Here is a 22,749-nt window from a genome sequence, read left to right on the forward strand (position 1 = left end):
CCCAGCACCCACATGGCAGCTAACAACTGTTCCTAACTCCAGTTCCAGGGAATCTGACAGCCTCTTCTGTCCTCCGCAAGCATTGCATGACACTGGTGCACTTAACTGCATGCAGGCAATACACACATAAAAATAATAAAATATATTTTTTTAAAAATTCAAAGCTAATTCACTTATAATGAGTATACTGACATTTTCTATATTGTGCTATAAATAAAATGTGTAAACTTTTAATTAATAGCATTCATGAACAGAAGAAAAGGTACATGTTGTATCAAACAAATAATCCAAAAGTCATTCAGGGTTAGAATACATTCAGCTATATAGACTCATCTATTCGAATTGTAACCATGTCTGGCCAGGGCCACCATGATTCCTTCCAATGCCTCCAATCTGTGAATGGCCAGAAATTAATCAGAGAGATGACCATAGCTTATCATAGATATCCACAAAGTAGACCCACATGTGGATAATTGTCCCCAAAATCTGCACTGCAGAGATACCTTATCCTGGCTCTTCCCTGTGGCTCCTAATAACCATTCTATAATAGAAGTCAAATGAGTAACAGGGCACTGGAGCATTCTGTCACCCATTCACTGCAGCTTTTCTCCATTATGTTCAGTGACTTTCAGTCTTCTTGTTTCTCTTGAGACCTTATAATTTGAACAGAAAGATAATGAGATATAAATTGAGATCATCATAATTAAATGGTATTTATGAAACTTCCTGTGTGTGCATATTGCTATACTGGGCACTGTGGAAAGCAAGTTAAAATTTCTTGCAAATAAAAATGGTCAACACTGATGCTGACAAACAAAATGAGGCGATTAAGATCAATTCAGCATGCACAAGATAATGCTATTGATAGAGTATTTTATCATGACTTTAGACAAAAGATTAAACATTCCTAAGAATCCCCAAGACTGAGAGGGTATAGCTCAGTAGTAGAGCATTTGACTGCAGAATCCCCAAAACAAAACAGCCCCAAATACATATTCTATCCCATCCTAAGAAAACCTTCTCACAGAAGTTTTTATTAGATGAACATGGTGATATGAAAATCAAAAAGAGGCTGAGCAGGAAGTTGCAAGTACCAGGCCACCCTAGACTACAGAATGAGGCTCTCCCTGGACTGGCAAGATGGCTCATCAGGTAAAGGTGTTGATGACCTGAGTTGAAACCAGAGGATCCACATGGTGGAAGGAGAGAACCAACTTCCAGAAGTTATACTCTGGCTTTGATGTGTGCACTCATACACACCACCACCACCACAACACACAATAAAGAAAAGTGTAAAATTTTTTGTATTTTTGAGACAGGGTCTCCCTGGAGCCCCAGCTGGCCTGGAACTCACTATGTAGACCAGGCTGGCCTTGAACTCACAGAGATCCACCTGTCTCTGCTTCCCAAGTGCTGGGATTAAAGGTGAGCACCACTATTGCCTGGCTTAGAAAAGTGTAATTTTTTTTTTAATTTAGAAAAAGAAAGTTATGTCAGCTGCAAATGTTCACTGTTTTTCTTCCCCCACCAGCCCTGGGGATGGCCACTCCTTCCCAATGAGGTCTATGAATGAATCACAGAACCCACTGCTAGCAAATGAAGAACCCTGGGAAGACAATGATGATGACAATCGAGGTAAGTAGGGTCAGAAGAAAGTCTTTCCTCTACAAAGCAGACTAAACACTCTGTTATCCATGTTAATAGAACCAGTGTGAAGTGCAGGCAGTAAAACGTGTCAAGAGAGATTTTATAAGCATGGAAACCTTATTTGTTTAGCAAACACAGGTAGCTAATGTAGCTATACTAGGCAGGGTTCTCTTGAAGAACAGAACCAATAAAATACATGCATGTTTTATAAAAGGGGATTTATTACAAAGACTTACGTAGTAGAGGCTGGGTGGTCCAACATCAACATCTCCATGCTGGAAAGGCAAAAACATAGTAGCTGTTCAATCCATGAAGCTAGACTTTTGAGCAGTGCAATATTGGTGTTGAAAGAATGAAAGATTTCTGGAGAGCTACTGCCATTGATACCACATTGGAAGGCTAAAGAAATAGAGTCTGATGCCAGCCAAGGATGGAAGCAGCAGTGATAGGTTCACTTGCTTAGGAGGAAGAGAATGCAACCAGGTGACGCTATTTTTCCCTCCCAACTCTTTACATACAGGCTGCCCTTTGGAAGATGCCATCTACTTTGAGGGCAGGTCTTCCAACCTCAGTGCAGCTTCTGTGGAAATGCCCACACAGACATACCTTGAAGTTGATTCTAAATACCATCAAGTTGTCAATTAAGACTAACCAAAGGGGCAAGGGAGGTGGCTGAGCAGATAAAATGCTTGCCATGCAAGTGTGAGGACCTGAGTTCAGATCCCCAGTACCCAGTAAAACTCAAGTAGACTGGTGCCCCCCCGTAACCACCGTGCAAAAAGCAGAAACAGAATTCCCAAAGCAAGCTGGCTAGCATGACTAGCAGAAACAGTGAGTTCCAGTTCAATGAGACAGCCTACCTCAATATATAAGATGGAGAATAATCAAGAAAGACTCCCAACGTCAACCTCTGCCTTCCACATGCAGGTGTACAGATGCTTATAAACACTTGCATGTGCATGTGCACCCTCACACTGTAATCATGTATATATGTATGCATGTATGTCACACATACACACACACACACACACACACACACACACACACACACACCCCTACACATATCTGAAAGAACATACCAACCGTTACAGGAGTACTAGATGGTAGCTTCAGCAGTTCCTTGCCAGCTTTGCGATAGCATGTGTAAACTATACATATAAACCAGAACACATAATAAACAGTGCTGTGTTAGCATAAAGAGTGTTAGTAAATCAAGCAGGGTGTGGTGGCACATGCCTTTAATTCCAACACTCGGGAGACAGAGGCAAGCAGATCTCTGTGAGTTCAAGGCCAGCCTGGTCTACATAGTGAGTTCCAGGAGAGCTGGGGCTTCAGGGAGACCCTGTCTCAAAAAAGACCAAAAAAAAGAGGGTTAGTAAATCGTCTTCCCAGGTCATTCATGGTGATTTACTTTCCTGCAAAGCTTCAGTTTAATCAGTGAGCAACAATTTACCCTTATCTACCCTTCTTCATTCATATTGGATCAATTTTCTTTAAAATATAATACTCATAATCTTTTAGAACGATGTAAATACACCAGAAAGTAAAAGGTATATGAGGACAAGCCTACACAGACCTGTAATAGGGAAAAGGGAAAAATTTAAAAAGAGGACTCTGCCCTTCCGATTTCTTTCATTAGATCATTGGGTCATCTTGAGACTTTCTGTGAAGATCTAAAAATCAGGTTCTCGTGTCATGTATCCCCATCACCAGTTCTATTCTTTGTCATGACCTGTTGCTATGCCTACTTCTGGGTCCCCAATCTTTGCTTATGTTGTGGATATCAACCATCTGAGAGTAGTTTTTAGCAACTGGTGAAATAAAGCAGTAACCGGTAGTGTCGAGCACTATACTGAAAAGGAGTCGGGACAGTGAACAGCTTTGTCTGGTTCCTGATTTTAATGGAATGCTTCAAGTTTTTCTCCATTTAAAATGATGTTGGCTGTGGGTTTTTTCTATATAGCCTTAATTAAGTTCTGGTATGTCCCCTCCAGTCCAGTTCCCGCTAGGATTTTTATCATGACTGCATTTGGATTCTGTGTCTATTGAGATGATTCTGTGATTTTTGTATTTAAGTTCATTTATTACAGTTATTGACTTATGTATATAGAGCCATCCCTGCATCTCTAGTATAAAGCTGACTTGATCATGGTGAATGATTGTTTTGGTGTGTGTTTGTATAAGATTTTCAATTATTTTATGGAAAATTTTTGTATCTCTGTTGATTAGGGATATGAGCCTATAGTTTTCTTCTTTTTTTGTGTCTTTATCTGGTTTTGGTATTAGGGTAATACTGGCTTCATAGAAGGAGTTTGGAGTTCCCCCTCTGTTTCTATCTCTTTGAATAATTTAGCCAGTATTGATTGTAGGTCTTCTTTGAAGGACTGGTAAAATTCTGCTGTTGAATCCATCTGGACCTGTGCTTTTTTTTTTTTTTTAGCTGGAAGGCTTTGTATTACTGTTTCAATTTCCTTATTTGTTATGGGACTCTTGATCTTTTATTGGTTTAACTTTGGTGGCTCCATTGAATTTGGAAATTCATCCATTTCTTTCACATTTTTCTAATTTAACAGAGTACAGGTTTCTAAAGTATTCCTGGATCCTTTTGGTGTCTGTTCTGATAATTCCCCTTTCATCTCTGATTTTGTTGATTTGGATTTCCTCTTTCATTCTTTTGGTTAGCTAGGCTAAGGATCTATCTTGTTTATCTTTTAAAAGAACCAGCTCTTAGATGATTCTTTGCATTATTTTCTTTTTTTCTATTTCATTGATTTCCAGTCTGATTTTTTTTTTATTATTTCTTCTCATTTGCTGATTTTGGATTTGGTTGCTTCTTGCATTTCAAGATTCTTGCATTATACCGCAAGTCATTTACTTGTGTTCTTCCTGAGTTTTTAATGTAGGCACTTGGAGCCATAAACGTCCCTCTTAGGACTGCTTTTAATGTGTCTCAGAGGTTTTGTTGTGTTGTATTATCATTTTCATTTAGTTCCGGGAGTATTTTCTTTCTTTCTTGATTTCTTCTTTGACTCATTCATCATTCAGGAGTATGTTATTTAATTTCCATGAGTTTGTGTAGTTACTAGAACTTCTTTTGCAATTGATTTTAAGCTAGATTGTGCTGTGGTCCAATAGAATACATGGAATTACTTCAAATTTTTTGTATTTGTTGGGGTTTGTTTTGTGTCCTGTATGTGGTCTATTTTAGAGAAACTTCCATGGTCTGCTGAGTAGAATATGTATTCTTTTGTGTTTGGGTGGAATGTTCTGTAGATGTCTATTAGGTCCCTTTTATGTATGACACCCTTTAAATAAGATGTTTCTCTGTCTATTCTTTGTCCAGTTGACCTGTCTATTGGAAAGAGTGGGGTACTGAAGTCACCTACTATTACTGAGTTGGAGTTCATCTATATCTTACAATGTCAAGTAGTACTATTTTTATGGAATTGTGTGCACCAGAGTTTGATGCATATATGTTCATGACTGTAATGTCTTATTGGTTGATAATTTCTTTGATCAGAATAAAGAAATCTTCTTTATCTCTTCTGATTAATTTTAATTTGAAGTCTATTTTGTCAGCTAGTACGATGGCAATGTCTGTGTGTTTCTTATTGCCATTTGCTTGGAATATTTTTTTTTCTATTCTTTTGCCCTAAGGTGGTGCCTATCCTTGAAGGTAAGATGAGTTTCTTACAGACAACAAATGATGAGTTTTTGTTTCTTTTTAAAAATTGTTTTAATTCAAGTGTTTCATACAATGTATTTTCATCATATTCACACCCCCTCCCCCATCCCCACTCTCACCTTACCTCTCCCCACCCCACACTTCATGTCCTCTATTAGTAAATTAAAAACCCCATCCATTTTACACAACACATCTCACTGGGTGCCAGAGAAATCATATCTCATTAGAATATCATTGATCTATAATTCTTACATGGAATTGGGCAAAAGTAAGGGCCCACTCCCTTTCCATTGTTCATGGTTTCGAGTCAGAATACACCCTGGTTTCATGGGATGGAATTTTCACACATGTTTTCTGTTTCTCTTAAACACTGCTTAGGACTGTCAAGTAGGGATTTCACTCTTCCTCCATGATTAGAAACACTAGGGTTTCCCCCATCACAGGTATTTGCAGCAGGAGTGCATACAGGTTACACTTGGGCTGTTTCAGGGCATCACTCAGAATAGTCACCCCTTTGTGGTCCAAGGCTTTCTCCAATAGGTAGATTCCCCCACAGGGTATTACTGTGGGAAAAAGCAGCAGCTAGGTCCTCACAGCAGGAACGGTGAGTTCACAGGCTTGCATCCCAAGATTTTCTGAGTGGCAGTTGGAATGCTTCACAACTTCATCCAACTGCTTTACACCAGTGTCCTCTAGCATATTTTCTAAAATTTGTAGACTTCTTAGGTTCCTATTGCTGCTGACGGCTGCAGCCACTGGATGATGATGGTCAGGCTGACCATGGGCGTGCTGTGCAGTGACCACTCACAGGGCACAGCCGCCAGCAAGAGAAGTGCTTCAGAGTGCAACGCGTTGGGGCCGTCACAATTACTTCCTGGCTGTGCCTGCTCCCTGGCCACGTTTTGCCCAAGTTCGGTGCCCCAGTTCCCCAGGAGTAGGAGCAGCTGGCAGCCAGGCAAAGGGTGCAGCTCCACCCTCTGGGGCTCCCCCATGGGGCAAAAGCGGCAAGACCAAGGGTACAACTCTACCCGAAGGGCAAGAGTAGCCATACTGAAGACTCAGCTCTGCCTGCTCACCAGCATGAGTGAACAGGCTGAGGGCGCATCCCTGCCCTCTAGAGAAAGGGCAAACAGACCTGAGAGTTTTCTTCCTCATGGTCAAGGATCCACTTGGCCCTCTTGGTGTCCCCTGCCCTCACATCTTTTCCATATCAGGGGAGCAAGTGATGAGCTATCATATTGCTGAGGTGATGTTTTAAATCCTTTTCCACAGAGCTTCCACACCAACAGCAGTGCTCCTGCACGCACAGCTCAAGGCCACCATCTTGGTTCCTTGGTTATTTTCTTTCTTACTTGCCAAATCAGAAGTTCAGAATTTTGAGATCAATACAGGGGAAAATATTCATCTTATGTGATAAGGTTCCTCACATGATCCAACATCCACTCTCAGTCTCTTGGGAGCTGGTGCACCTCAGGCCCTGAGGCCACTTGCCTGGCACATACCTCTAGCTGATTTTCTGTGAGTGATGAATTTTGTTTCTTAATCCAGTTAACTAGTCTGTGTCTTTTTCCTGAGGAGTTGAGGCCATTGATATTTAAAACTATTATTGAAAGATCTGTATTGGTTACTGTTATTTTCTGTTTGTGTTCTTAGTCCTATTTTGTGTTTCTACAAGTATACCTTGATTTGTTTTCTTTCTGTAGCCTTGGGTATGGACATTCTTGTTTGTTTGTTAATCCAATTAACTAGTCTGTGTCTTTTTCCTGAGGAGTTGAGGCCATTGATATTTAAAACTATTATTGAAAGATCTGTATTGGTTACTGTTATTTTCTATTTGTGTTCTTAGTCCTATTTTGTGTTTCTACAAGTATACCTTGATTTGTTTTCTTTCTGTAGTCTTGGGTATGGACATTCATTTCTTCAGTCTTTTGTATTGCTTTGAGTATTCTCTGTAGAGCTGGTTTGGTGGACATGAATTATTTCAGCCTAATTGTATCATGGAAGATTTTTCTTTCCCCTTCAACTATGACCGAAAGTTTTGCTGGGCAAACTATTCTGGGTTGGCATCTATGGACATTTAGAACTTGGAATACTTTGCTCCATGTTCTTCTGACTTTTAAAATTTGCATTGTGAAGTGAGCTGTAATTCTGATGGGTTTTCCTTTATATGTAACTTGATGTTTTTCTCTTGCCAGTTTCGGTATCGTCTCTTTGTTCTGTACTTTTAGTGTTTTTACTCTTATATGCCATGGGGAGTTTCTGTTCTAGTACCTACTTTTTGGTGTTTGGTGTGCTTCTTGTATTTGTATGAGCATGTCTTTCCTTAATTTAGGGAGGTTTTCTTCTATAATCCTGTTGAAGAGCTGGACAGTGCCATTGATCTGAGCTTACTCTCCTTCCTCTATGTCTTTGATGTATAGATTTGGTCTTTTCTTGGTGTTCCACATTTCCCGCACATTCCATTCCTGTATTCTTTGGGGGGGTTATTCAGCCTACATCTCCTGGGTCACAGTTCATCAGGGAGCCCAAGGTAGGAACTCAGGGCAGTAACCTGGAAGCAGGAGCTGGAGCACAGGACATGGAGGAACGCTGCTTACTGGCTTGCTCCCCTGGCCCATGCTCAGCCCGCTTTCTTATACAACATAGGCCCACCTGCCCAGGGGTGGCACCACCCACAGTGGGATGGGCCCTCCCCCATTACTCAACAATTAGGAAAATTCCCCCACAGATATGGCCACAGGCTGGTCCATTGGAGGCAATTCCCCAATTGAGGCTCCCTCAACCCAGGTATGTCAAGTTGACACTAAAGCTACCCAGCACGGAGAGACAGATATGTTTCTATTAATTTGAGTACTATTAATGGATAGATGTTCTTAAACATCACCTAGTACCCCTTAAGTATTTACAACTTTATGTATCAGTTCAAAATAAATTTTAAAAATTTTCATAATCTTTGCTTGAGCGGTCCAGTTTTTTTGTCGTCCTGTCTTGATAGTCTCTTTTCCATTTCATTCATTCTTGTGAGGCTTTCTTCTGTCATTTCAAACTGACATTGAATTTTTCAATTTCATCTTCATTTTGGCTTGCATTTTCTTCAATATTTCTATCTCTTTTGTGAATTTACTTTTCAAGTTATGAATTGTTTTAAATTGTATTTAATTCAACCATATATTTGTATTTTCTTGAGCTTCAGTCATGAGTTTATACCTATACTCTGAGTTCTTTGAGTTGTTTCTGTGTTCTTTAAGTTCTTTGATCATGTTTATGATTGTTCTTTTAAATTCCGTCTTGTATGGGGCTGGAGAGATGGCTCAGTGGTTAAGAACACTGGTTGTTCTTGCAGAAGACCCGGGTTCAAATCCCAGCACCCACATGGCAGCTAATAACTGTCCGTAACTCCAGTCCCAGGGGATCCAACAGCATCTTCTGACCTCCACGGGCATTGCACGACATGGGTGCACTTACCTACATGCAGACAGTACACATATACACATAAAATAAAAATAATAATAAATCATATTTTTTAAAAATTCTGTCTTGTGAGGTTCCTCTGGGTGATTGTCATGTAGTACATACACTTCTGTAGACTGGTGGGTTTTGTTGGGGACATATTCTCTTTGTTTTTTATATTATTTATATTTTTACATTGTCATTTGGGCATATCGATGTCTTTTGTTGGTTGTGTGTCTGATATGAAATTCTAGTCTGCCTTTATTTAATTGGAGTTTGGTTCTGTTTATACTGTTGATGTAGCTTAGTTGCTTTTTTCTCAGGTATGAAAAGTTATTTGATGTGTGCTTCAGGTTCTCCCAGGGTAGTAGGCAAGTCTGTGGCAGGTAGATCAGGAGACTTTCCCATGTGCTGTCTTGTAATAGTCTTATAGTTTCAAGTATATTAATGGCACCCTTGTTAAAGATAATTGAAAGTATATGCTTAGGTTTGTTTCTTAGATCTCTTCTGTTCCTTTGTTTTATGTGTCTGCTAATTCTATGCTGTTTTTATTATCATAGGTTTGTAATATAATTCAAAATCAAGTAGTATGATGTCTCCAACTCTGTTTTTTTTTTAAATAAATCAGGATTTATTTGGCTATTTGACATCTTTTGTAGCTCTTTACAAATTTTATGTTTTTTTTTTAATTTGTTAAAAAAAAAGTGCTGTTGGAATTTTGATCCAGATTGCATCAGATCTATCAGTTCCTTTAGGTAGTATGGACAATTTAACCATGCTGATTCTTCCAATCTGTGGAGGCAAGATATATTACCATTTATTTTTTCCTTCTTCAGTTTCATGTATTATTGTGGTATGGGTTTTAATATATGTATCTTTTACTTCTTTGGTTAAATTTAGTCTATCTCTCTACTGTGATGTGCCAGTGTAGAGCATGAGAGAATATGGGCAAAATGAAACTGTCCTTACCATTTTGTGTGATTATTCTTGGGTTCTTTCTTTTACTGTATGGTTACAGTTCTTTAAGTGGACTCTTGAGTTCTTCTGGAGTTATTTTATTCATGGATGGATTCCAGTTTTTTGCTGTTTGTAGGAGAAAAAAAGGCCAAGGTATCATACTCCACCATCTGGCTAATGTTACTTGGAAGTAACTCTTTTATCATCATCCGTGATTGAATAATGATATTAACTGCTCTTGAGATGTTCTTAGCCAGAAATACTTTAAGATAAATAGGAATTCAGGTCAAGATCATACCCCTAGGTAATTCTGCACAGCTTATTCCAAGCATTCTGTATCAGTGATAACTATGATAAGATAAAGATTTCTGGGGCTGGAGAGATGGCTCAGCAGTTAAGAGCACTGACTGCTATTGAACAGGACCCTGGTTCAATACCCAGCACCACCATCACTACATGGCAGCTGACAACCATCCGAACCTCCAATTCCAGGGGACCCAATGCCTTCTTCTGACCTCTGTTCGCATTGCATAGCATGGTTGCACTTACATACATGCAGGCAACACACTCGCACATAAAATAAAATACTAACAATTTTTAAAAATAAATAAAAGTATTTCCCAAAACATCAGTAGTAAAAGACCTGAACTTTCCTTAACTAGCCATTTCTTTTACCTCCCACTAACAAGATTGGAAATGAACACTTTAATATCATTTGATATTTTTTAAATTATGTCCCCAGGGGATGTTTTATCAAAGTTTTAAAAAACCTATACTATGAAAGAAAAATTTTGCTTGAATTTGTGAATATAATCTACTAGTGTTAATGACAAATAACACTTGGAGGAAATAATCTCCTTACTTAAAATGCTAAACAGTTATCTGGAGTAGTATTGACTTTATCCCCTAGTGTATGAAGTGTTTTATATATAGGCTCTCAGGAAACACATCAATTAAGTCTTGAATCTGTCTAATTTCCTTCTACTTTGTACAAACTTTATACCATACTCATTAGTATTACTCAAGGTCGAACAAATTTCTGACTTATTTTTAATCTGGTAGTTTCTCCTGCAATGACAAGACACCTGTTGGAATGAATAACAAAAGAAATAGACATAGTCAGAGGGCATATACATAGTCATGTACAGAGAGCATTCTCTGTATGAAGTTGGGACATTGGACTCATAATGAGCATTAAATAGTATAGTCTTTGAATTCAAGGGCCCTGCCTTATTTGGATGAGATAATACTAAAAACATGAAAAGTTGCTCAACAAAACAGAGTTATTGACCAAATAAGCAGATTGGTACACCGCAGGTAAATTGGTATCTAATTGGGTGGACCCTTGGACACAAGACCAAAAACCTTATTCTGTAGGTGATCAGGAGCTACTGAAGTTTTTTGATTAGAGGATTATAAGAGGAAAATGTTTTCAGGATATGATGAAGTGATTCTCCTATGAAAATACCCTGTCATCATGTGGCAAGAATTACTCTAAACCCTGGACCTTTTGAGGGGACTGGCGAGAGTCCTTCTCTTCATAAGAACTTAAACTCTCCAAGCAGACCCTGTACACAAGAGCACTGGTTGAGAGACAAGAGGCCTTTCCATCAAGGTCTTTGTTACTTTAAAAAAGCCTCTGTGGGTTAGATTCTGTTCAGTCATCTTCCAGGCAGAGACAGTCATTGAATTTTGCTTGAAGAAATCATTATTACCTCACTTATCTCCTCAGGTCTTTACACCTGTGGACTTTCAGATGCTACCACAGGAGGCGAACATGGTCCCATATTAAATTCACACGTGAAATTATTTTAAATGTCTTCAGTCATTTGAGTTGTAGTAACAATATATGGATACAGCTATGGAAAAGTCCTTAGATGAAATAAACTCTTTGCTAGCTTTCCACATAGGAATTCAAGATACCTGGACTTATGCTAACACCTTCCAAATTAATCTTCCCATGAGTAATATTCTTATTAGACATTTTCAACAGGCTATTTTCCCTCTTACTCCTATATACAAAAAACAGTATGATTCTGGAGTAAGATGTCTGTATTGTTAACCAAAATTATCATAGAAAAAATGAGGGGGAAGGAGAAAATAACTTCAATTTATTTAGGAGATAATGCACATATATCAAAACTCTGCAGGCTGAGGCAGGAAGGTTGTAAGTTTGAGACTATCTATAATGAAACTCTATCTCAAAAACAAGAAAGAACAATTGCTTAACAAAACACAATGCATAATATTATTGACCAAATGAACAGAATAATAAAATTTGTGCATTAGAAATTGAAGATGCTGGGTGTGGTGGCACAAGCCTTAAATCCCAGCACTTGGGTGGCAGAGGCAGGCGGATCTCTGTGAGTTTAAGGCCAACCTAGTCTACATAGTGAGTTCCAAGCCAGCTGGGGCTACAGGAAGACCCTGTCTCAAAAAGTACCAAAAACAAAAGAAAGAAATTAAATATAAGCTTGGTTTCCTGTTCTGATCATGAAAGACTTCATAAATAAATTTGTGTCTTAAATATTAGATAAAGTCTGGATTGATGGTAAAGAATAGAGGAGAAAGAAGGTGACGAGGAATAGGGGAGGAGGAGGAGAAGGAGGAAGAGGAGGAAGATGAGGAAGACGAGGAGGAAAAAGGAATGTCAGAGGTGCAATTCATGAAACTCCCAAGCTCTGTGACAGGGAAAATAGCCTTGCTCCAGTACAAAGCTTTGAGCACTGGTGGACTAGATGGGAATTCATTGAAGTCAGAGACCGATTATTTGTTGAAGACCTGTTACATGCCAAATGACCTTTACGTTTTGTGACATTTAGTAATCATAATCACTTTGGGTTGTAAATACCCAATAACCCCATTTAACAGAATAAAAAACTCAAGTTCAGAGAAACTCAAAGTCACAGTAGAGTAATAGATCCTGGCCCCAAATCCAAACTCTTAATTACTACACCACTAGATATCTCTCCTTTTTCCAATTTTCTTTTCAGTTAATATACCTTTTAAAGCTCTGTTTGAAATAAAATTCCCTCAGTTCTTGTGCCTCATTCACCAGAATTAGAAGAATGAAAAAACACGAACCAAGCTCTAGCATAGGAAATATTTCCCAGCCACTAAGTTGAATGTGGGATATTGGGATGAGCCCACCTGATACTGAGGAGTAAAAGTCAAGCTGAATAACCACAATCTAAAATTTTTCACCAAATAGTTTCTTTCCCCCATTTTATTTGTTTTCTTAAATTTTTTGTTGAGCTTTTGTAATTTCATACAATAGTTCTTAATAAAATTTAGACTTCCTCACCGATCCATGTTCCCCCATCCCCCCACCAGACCTCATGTATTCTGCTGTATATGTTAAGTCCTATCCTATCAATCATTTGTACCCAGATGTCCTTCAATGTAAATTCATCCACTATATACTAGTCAGCCCATCTAGAGATTGTATATAAGGCATGCTCTCCCTCACCCAGTAGCAATCAGTCTCCAGTAATTCCAAGTCTAGGGTCAGCCCACCACCCATTTCTCTCCTCCCCTCCAGGACCTTGTTTAATTGAATTGGCATGGGTCCTCTGCTCAATGCCACCATTGCCACAAGTTCACACGTGTAAGCTTCTGGTGTCCTGAAAGCCTCTGCTTCTCTGTGTTCATGAACCAGCCCTGGCTCTTACAATCTTTCTGCCCCCTCTTCCACAATGGTCCCTGAGCCTTGGGTGAGTGAGGTTCAATATAGGAGCCCTATCCAAGGATACACACTCTGCAGTCTCTTATTCTTTAAAACTTGGCCAGGTGTGGCCTTCCATGTGTATCACACCCTGTTGAATAAGGAAGCTTTGCTGGTGAGAGTTGAAGGATGCATTAATTTTCTCTCTACTCCTTGTTCATGTTACATGAGGCTTAGGTGTAGAGGTTCAACTGTAGATGAGTCACCTAGTTATAGGCACCTCTCAGACATATACTCTCTGTGTCTCACCAGTTGTGGAATTCTGCAGTAGCCTCCATCTGTTGCAAAATGAAGCTTCTTTGATGAGTGCTATATGGTATGCTTGTCTGTAAATATAAGGATCCATATTTAGCATATGGTAAGAAATTTCATTTGTCTAGAGATATGAAAGAGATAGGGTTTTCTCTAGGATCTATGTCCTATCCTGCCACATGTATTTGGCTCAGTTTACAGTGCCACCCATGAGTTCACTCCCATTGAGAGGGCTTTAAGTCCAATTAGAAGCTGTTGATTACCCCCAAGATAACAGTGCCAGTACTGCACCAATAGAGGTAGTTTGCTCTACTGCTTATTATGGTTATTAGGCTGTAGGGCTGAGTTAGACTACTGACTGTTTTTCTCCCTTGGCAGTTTGCATATCATCATCTAACATTATGATAGCTAAACTTCGGGTAGAAGGCTTCCAGGTCAGTTCCTTCTCCACAGGCAGGCAGGCATGGTGGCTGGAGGTGGCTGGAGCAGGGGCAGCAGAAGTTAAGCTCTCACATGTTCAAGCAGGCACAGGAAGCAAGAGAGAAACTGGAGATCCAGCAAGGCTTAAGAACTCTCTAAGCCTGACCCCAGCGATGTGCTTCCTCCAGCATAGCCACACCTTCTAAGACCTCCCAAAACAGTGCCACTAACTGAGGACAAAATGTCCAAATACTTGGAGCCTATGGAGAACATTCTCATTTAAACCATCACATTCTATTCCCTGGCACCCATAGGCTCATGACCATATAAATTGCAAAATGCATTTAGTCCAATCTTAAAAGTCCCCAGTCTTTACCAGTCTCAATACTACTCAAAAGTCCACAGTTCAAAGTCTCTTCTGAGACTCCAGGCAATTTCTTAACTGTAAGGCCCTGTGAAATCAAAAGACAAATTACACACTCCCAATATACAGTGAAACCGAATACACATTACCGTTCCAAAAGGCATAGTGAGGAAATATGGGACCAAAACCCAGCAGGACAAACACCACATCTGACTTCTGGGACTTTAATTCCAAAGAGATTAGATGGCTCAGACTCTCCAGCTTTGTTGTGTGTAGCATACATCTCTCTCTGGGGCTGGTACCACTCCCTGTAGGCAGGTCTTCTTGGCAGATGTCTCCCAGCTCTAGCATTATCTGCATTTCTTTTATTACTAAGGATGTAGAGCACTTTTTAAGGTGCTTCTTAGGCATTTTTATTTCTTCACTTGAGAACTCTCTGTTCAGGTCTGTAGCCCATCTTTTTATTGGGTCACTTATTTTATTCTTTCTTTGTTTTTTGATTTTTTGTATATTCTGGATATTAATCCTTTATCGGGTGTGTAGCTGGTAAAGATTTTCTCCCACTCAGTGGGTTTCCTCTTCCCTTCCTTGGTTGTTTCTTATGCTGTACAGAAGCTTTGTAATTTTATGAGGTCACACTTATTGATTGTTGCCCTTAATTCCTGAGAAGCTGATGTCCAATTTAAAAAGTCCTTTCCTATACCTTGGAGAGTACTGCCTTTGTTTTCTTCTAGCAGTTTCCAAGTTTCAGGTTTTTTATTGAGTTCTTTGATCCATTTTGAATTGATTTTTGTGCAGGGTGAAAGATAAGGGTCAAGTTTCATTCTTCTGTAGGTGGAGGTCCAGTTTTGCCAGCACCATTTGTTGAAGATGCTTTCTTTCCTTCATTGTGTGTTCTTTGCAGCTTTAGTATTATCAAGTGGCTGAAATTGCATGTACTAATGTTCGGGTCTTCTATTGTGTTCCATTGATCTACTTGTCTATTTTTGTCCCCATATCGTGTGGTTTTTATGACTATAACTCTGTAATATAACCTAATATCTGGTATGGTGATTTCCCCCCCCCCCAGCATTATTCTTTTTGCCCAAGAAAAGGTCTTGCCCAAGTTTTGACTATCTGGGGTCTTTTGTGATTCCATATGAATTTTAAGAAGATTTTACAAGCTCTATGAAGAATATTGTGGGTGTTTTGATTGGCATTGCATTGAATCTATAAATTTCTCGGTAAGATTATCATTTTCACAGTATTGATTCTACTAATCCATGAGCATAGTAGGTCTTTCCATTTCCTAGTATCTTCCTCTATCTCTTTCTTTAGAGATTTGAATTTTTCATTGTAGAGATCCTTAATGTCTTTGGTTAGGTTTCTTCCTAAATATTTTATTTTTTTGAAGCTATTGTGCACAAGAGGGTTTCCTTGAATGCTTTTTATGATTGCTTGTTATTGGTATATAGAAAGGCTACTGATTTTTATAAGTTGATTTTGTAACCTGCCACTTTACTGAAAGTATTAATCATTTCTAAGAGTTTTATAGTAAAATTTTTGGGATCTCTTATGTATAATATCATATCTGCAAGTAGAGATAATTTGAGCTCTTCTTTTCCATTTAGTACTCCTTTAATTTCCTTCTCTTGTCTTACTGCTCTTGCAAGACTTTCAAGCACTACACTTAAAAGGAGTTTTCCCCCCTTTTAAAAGGAATACTATTATATACTAAAGGCAATGGTATACTGACATTATTAACATAGCTTCTACATTCTGGGACCAAATTTCTTCCTTTGTGTATTCTGTCTATAAGCATTTAACGTCTTCCCCTTTATCACCTCTACCTAGCATTTTGACTACTGGCCTATAAACAACCCATTATCACTCTTGTTGCTTTCCTTTTCTCAAGAGTAGAAATCCTAAGCCAGAAAGCATCAAACATAATATACTGGGTTAGAGAGGGGCTAGTCTTTTGTGTAGCTAGGTTATCTGCTAGTGACTTGTTCCAATGTTTATAAACAAGTTGAGAGTATCCATGTCCTCAGCACTTAAAAAAACTCACCTTTTGAAGTGTTGTCATAGTCTTCCTTTTACTTCCTTACCTACATTAGCCAGCCTTTAGTGCCTAAATAATATGTTTTCCTGAAAAAATGCAAGTCTTCAGTCAATATGTTCAATTCTGATAGCACTTCCTGAGGGTATAATTTAAACATAGTACTGTGGAGAGATACAAAGATAAGTAAATGCAGCTCTCTACCTTTAGAGAATTCACAATTGTAGGGAAAGTTAAGAAAAGTACCTAAGTCCAACACATAATATGCTATTCGCATTACCCTAAAAGGGATGCTACAGGGAGACCCTGTCTCAAAAAGACCAAAAAAAAGGGGGATGGTAGCAATTACATGGCTAAAGTAGGTGTGGCCTTGTACTAAGCACTGTATGATTCACATGTTAAGTGTGTGATTAGTATTAATGCTTAAACATTGAGTATATCAATAAAAGGGAGGAAGTGCTAGTGAGAGATGTAAGGAAGAGGCAGGACTTAAGCTAGATGTCATTAGGATAGGTAACATAGGATAGGGTCTACGAACAAAGAAATGACACATATGTAATAGATGCAATTGAATGTGATAAGAACATTAAGGAGTGTTTCCCTTCTGAAGCACAAGATGAGCATTATAGCAGTCATAATGGTGGTAAGAAGTGCCCAGATGATAGAGGGTTTGGTAGACTTGATAGAATAGGAAGTATATATTAATATTATAGCTTTCAGTTAGTATTTATATAATTAACGATACTTTTTAGAAAGATTACTCAAGCACTGTTATACAGGAAGAATTGGAATTGATTGAGATAAGAAATGTGACTTATGTAAGGTCATGAAGCAATCACAACTCAAGTTCTTGGATGCTCCATATTGTATCCTTCCCCTCCTCCTCCTGATTTCTTGTGGGGGGGGTTTGAACCAGCGACCCCCACGTAATGATGATTGGGGATGAGTAAGCGCGCCGTTCGCCAGCCCATGCCACCCCCAGTACCAGGAACACTCAGGCGCAATGGGGAGCCTAGTCAAGCAGGGACTCATTTATTGCAGGTGTTACAGAGCTTATAAAGGCATCTGGAAATCCCCCTCCCCCCTGAGGGTGTATCTTAAGGATGTTCAGGCACTGATCATGCACTCCTCAGCAGTGCAGAAGTATCCTTCAGACTTTCAAAACAAGTCAGGCCTCACCCCAGTGACTTCCTCTCAGACCTCTGCAAGGTGGGGCCTTTAGGTCCCCACAATTTCTGAAAACCAGTGGCTAGAAATACACACACACACACACACACACACACACACACACACACACATTGCATAGTCACTTCATAGAATATCAAAGGTTCAGGTGGGAGCAAGAATTTTAAATAAAGGGAGGAGATAGAGCTTAAAGAAGGCAGGAAATAAAAAACAACTGAGCCAGGATATAATAAGACTAAATGCATGTCGTTTAGATTGAACAATAGTGAAATATCACTACTGCATGAGCTGCAAGAGCAGGTGGGATGGAGGAAGCCGTGTAGATACAGATGGTAGGAGGTAGTGAATTGACTTCCTAAATCCTGTATTTGTCTTCTATTATGCAGAGCACAATTTTCGGAAGTATCTGTCTCATTTTTTTCAATTTATTCCTTGCCTGTGCAGCCTTAGCTTAACCTCACCTTGGGAATGAAACCATGAAAGAAATTGATAATCAAGTTTGTCATCTAAGGCACCAGCACCCACAAGAGCAAGGTTTTAATTCAAATAATTGTTTAATGGATGTGTTATTGTGCCAAATAAGAGTGTGAGTCACCAAGGAAAAAAGTAAAACCCACTTAGCAGAATCCTAAAAACAACCAACTTCGGGAAGATTTTGCTGTCAAATCACACCTCAAAATTATTGAGACAGCCAACCATCAGCAAGGAATGAGTATCAGATGAGTTCATTAGCATCACCTCTAGGAGCAACAAAGCAAGGTTTTTGCACTTAGAGTTGTTTTTACATCTTTCAGTTGCCTTCTTGGTAGAATGTTGATGAAATATACCTTTGAGCACATGCAGCCTATTTTTCCCTTTGTTTTGCAAACATGAACTACTCTCTCTCATTAACTGAAGATCCAGCTGCAATACATGATTTCTGTTCAAATTCTATGGCAAGAATAGCCTAAAGCTAGGTGAGCATGGTGGCACTCAGCTGTTATCCTAGCACATGGGAGGATGAGGCAGCCAGATTGCCAGTTCATAGGAAGACCTTGAAAAGAGAGAGATAAAGAGAGAGGGAAGGAGAGAGAGCATCACATCTAGCTTGTATACAATGAGTAGAGATAGAACTTGAAAATGCTTTGATATTCACGATTTAGGTCAGCAAGAAAGAAGCAGTGAAACTGTACTCCATGCTCAGCTGCAGTCGGATTACACATCAATTTTATACATGATTTTTACATGATTTCCATGTAATATTTCAATTTAAAAACCAATTTTCTGCTAACATAAATGTTTGAAATTGACTATATTGATCCACTTAGTCTCTGGACACACTCATTTATTTCTCCAGTAGTGTCCGAAGTTGCCTCATGTGAGCCTTTGTGATGGACTGTGCTATGGGCCAGTCAGAGACTAGCTCTTCCCAGGCTTGTCCTTGAGAAGCTGTCATAAGACACATACATGAAGAAGCATGTAACACAGGGGAAAGAATAATTCACACAAGACACATGGAGCTAAACTGCTCTAGGAGTCCTGACAGGAGGGGAGAAACAAGGGAAAGAGAAGAGGGAGAAAGAGAGAGAGGGAGACTATAGCTGAGATTCCAAACAAGACAGAATTTTATGCCCACTATAGGGTCATGATGCCAAGGACAAACATTTTTTAGAACCACTTCCACTTTTCCTTTTGCTGAAAGAAAGCAACCTTGTGTCTGGAGTCTGCCTGATGAACTCAGTGGCATGAGTTTGCCAACTTGCCATGGTAAAAGTAGACCACCTGGCTAGTTAGCGTCAGTCTTCAAAGACTGACACCCTTCTGGTGGCACTGCGAATGGCACAATGATGTCATAAAAGAGAATGCACTAGGCACTGTTAGGGGATGAACCCTGTCAACATCTTTATCTCAAAGTTCCAATTACATTTTTATGCTGGAAGTATGAATAAAGTGATTATCTTTACATTAAGCAAGCTGATTCAGAGTATATTTTCCTCTTCCAAAAAGCTGGAGGTCAGAAATAAAACATTTGTACCATAAATGATGTTGCTTATTAATACCAAAGCCTCTTATTTTCTAGATACCTCATTCCTTTTCAGAAACACACCAACACCTAAAATACTATAATAGCTATCTCAATTATGTCCAGTGGAATAACAGCAAGACAGGGTAATTTTGTGAGTAACAAGACCCAAAACATTCCATTAAAGTCAGATGGTGTTGAGCTGTCATTAGAGCTATTTAAGTCAAATACCACCCATTATTATGGATTAGGTAATGCCGATACATAAAATAATCTTAGTTCATAGTACAGCAGACCTATTGCTCTTAGAATGTAAATGTCTGGGCTGTTTATAAATGTTTCAATGCAACACACCTGTCTTTGGAGATTTATAGATGTTTGCTGCCTACAGGGATTGAACAAGAAGGGAAAAATGCCACATAACAGCCACCCATATACGACACAGGGCCATTTGATTACCATTTCGATCCATTTTCTGTTAGCATAACAAATTACCAGAGCCTATGCATTTGGATCAAGTAAAGAAGTTTATGTATCTCACAATTCTGGTTGCTGAGGTTGAAAAAACATGATAGTGTCACAACAAACTCCCTGTCTGCATCACAAATTGATGCAGAAATAGAGAAATGGCCACTGTAGAAGAGGCCAAGCAATGGGGGGCAGCTTTACTTTATAATAATCTTCTCTTACCAGCATTATCCAGGGTTCCATATGTAGTATAATATTCTCTTCTGAGGCCAGAACCCCCAGTGGCCTAATTGCTTTCTGCTAGGCTCATTTATAACATGTTCCACTACCTCAACTCTGTCACACTGGGGGACAAACAGAACCTTTGAGGGACACACTCAGGCCATAGGATTCACTTGTACTTTTCAATCTTACAGATTATCCAGAAGGCTCGTCATCTCTTGCTGTGGAAACAGAAACATAGCCGTTACACATTTCCTACATCCCAGACAGGTCAGTATTCTGAGAGAGGCACATTCAGCAGCAACTGGACTGCTATGCATGGGAGCAGAGCTGGAAAAGGAGTGAGTTCTTTCTGGTGAGCAAGATGTTAAATTCTTCGCTCTCATTGCACACAGAAGCAGAAGTTCTATGCATAATTTCCTTGTTCAATGTACTGAAAAAGATGTCTTTATTCCCTACAAATTCACACGCACTTCACTTGTGCTAAAAGACTCCAGGGGATCCAGAAACAGCCAAATATCCCGTTCAGGTTATTTACTCTCATACTGTGAATTATAAACCTTGTCGTGGTGTATTCCAGGTCTCTGAAATGATACAGATTACAAATAAGTTCTTTATGGCTGACTCTATTATGTCTGCTAATAACCTACTTTTACCCACTAACAGACAAAAAGCACCTTCCCCAGACTCCAGGCCTCCTAAAATACTACTAATTTGTTATCAGTGGCAGGCAGCTTTTTGCACAGGATTCTCTTTGTCCTGCTGAGAAACTGAACATCCTTCTCTCTGCAATAGTTACAAGTAAATAAGCCCAGTGTAATTCAGTATTAAAAGGAAATATTTATAGAAATACCTTGGAGCACAGGCTGGAGAGCTGGTGCAGCCATTAAAGGCTCAGGCTCACAACCAAAGAGACAAGAAATACCTTGGAGCTCAAGTCTCTGGACTGGCAAGATTTCAGCTATTTTCCCATGAAAAAGTTGATAATTATTGAGAAGCATCTTGGAATGCTTATAGTTCTCTGGTCTGCAGTCCTTTGCCTGACACAATTTCTGCTATGTGCTAACACAAGTATAAGTACTGTATAAGACCTTGTATATGCTAGCTATTTGCTAAGTACTTGGAGTATTTAATACTTTCATCAACTCTCTGAGGTGAATGTTATGATTGCCATTTTACTTATGAGAAAACTGAAGTACAGAAAGAAGTGTGAAAGCACTTGCAGAGATAACACAGCTAGTAAACAGCTAGCCTAAGATTACAACCCAGGGCTGTCTGATTGCAAATCATGCAGCGTCCATTGTAACACCACATTTCAAAATTGGGCAGGCTATTGCTATGCAGCTTCACTAATAATGGAAGCTTAAAATAATGAACAATTAAGTCTGTTTTCTTATCAAAATCCTTGATGAAACACTTGATGTTGTGGTAATATAAATTATAATATCTAGTAATATCTTCTCTTTTGGCAAATCATGGAACCTTACTCTTTTGGGAGTACTTGTTAGGATTTTTAATATGCTGAGGAATATTATAAATCCACAAAAGTTGAATAAAATATTTCTTAAACTTAGATTACCATGTGAACTCCCTCACTTTTTCAATAGTACCTTGAATTAATTTAAACCATGGAGGTACATTGCATATACTTTCCTAGGTAAGCAGTACCTTTTCCAGGGAACACTATCCAAATAAATGAGATGACGGGTTTTTATGGGAACAACAAAGTCATGTTCTGATAATAATAAAAGAATGTTAGAGGAAACAGTGGACTAAATATTTTATTTAAAAAAAATAATTTATTGAGAATTTCATATATGCATAAAAGGTGTTTTGATCAAATCCATGCCCCCTCGCTCCCCTCCAACTCCTCCCATATTTCCCCATCACTTTTTTTCTGAAAACTTAATGTACTCCTTCTTCTTCTTTAATTTATTTTTTAATGGAGCTTTTGGCTACTCTAACATTCCCCCTTCTGAATAGGTAACCCTAAAACCTTTTAAGAATTAGATAAAAGCTCCCAAAGATTTTTGACATTTTTGACCTTTGCAATGGAGTAGGTTGCTAAGAGGCCCAAGGTCATTGTGAGTTAGCCAAGAAACTGGTTACTTTTCTTTGGGATCTCTTTACCCTAACCGCCTAGCCAATTCCTACCTCCTACCTTTAAGACACCATCCTCTGAAGAGGTTACCCAAATTGCAGACCGCTCTGACTTCTTCCATGCTGAACAGGGACACAGGATGAGGCAATTGGAGTACCCCTTCAGTGGGTCTATATAAAAGACTCCCAGATTGCATAACTCTTATCTCAAGGAGGAAAAGAAAGTCTTTGAATC

General features: G+C 39.0%; 1 protein-coding gene across 4 annotated transcripts in view; it reads left to right on the forward strand.

The window, feature by feature from the left end:
- Nucleotides 1-22,749, forward strand: part of Zdhhc15 (zinc finger DHHC-type containing 15) — a 106,071-nt gene that overhangs the window by 64,388 nt on the left and 18,934 nt on the right. For 3 of the 4 annotated variants that reach the window (XM_008837676.3, XM_017799249.2, XM_029565681.1), the window contains 2 exons: nt 1,532-1,635; nt 20,609-20,684. In XM_008837676.3, coding sequence (XP_008835898.1) covers nt 1,532-1,635; nt 20,609-20,655 — 151 coding nt within the window. In that variant the 3' untranslated portion in view covers nt 20,656-20,684. Of the gene's footprint in view, nt 1-1,531; nt 1,636-20,608; nt 20,770-22,749 lie in introns of all 4 variants that reach the window. The other variant, XR_003850272.1, reaches the window with a different exon arrangement.

The sequence above is a fragment of the Nannospalax galili genome, unplaced genomic scaffold (genome assembly GCF_000622305.1).
Source record: "Nannospalax galili isolate Female #2095 unplaced genomic scaffold, S.galili_v1.0 scaffold238, whole genome shotgun sequence".
Taxonomy (NCBI): Eukaryota; Metazoa; Chordata; class Mammalia; order Rodentia; family Spalacidae; genus Nannospalax; species Nannospalax galili.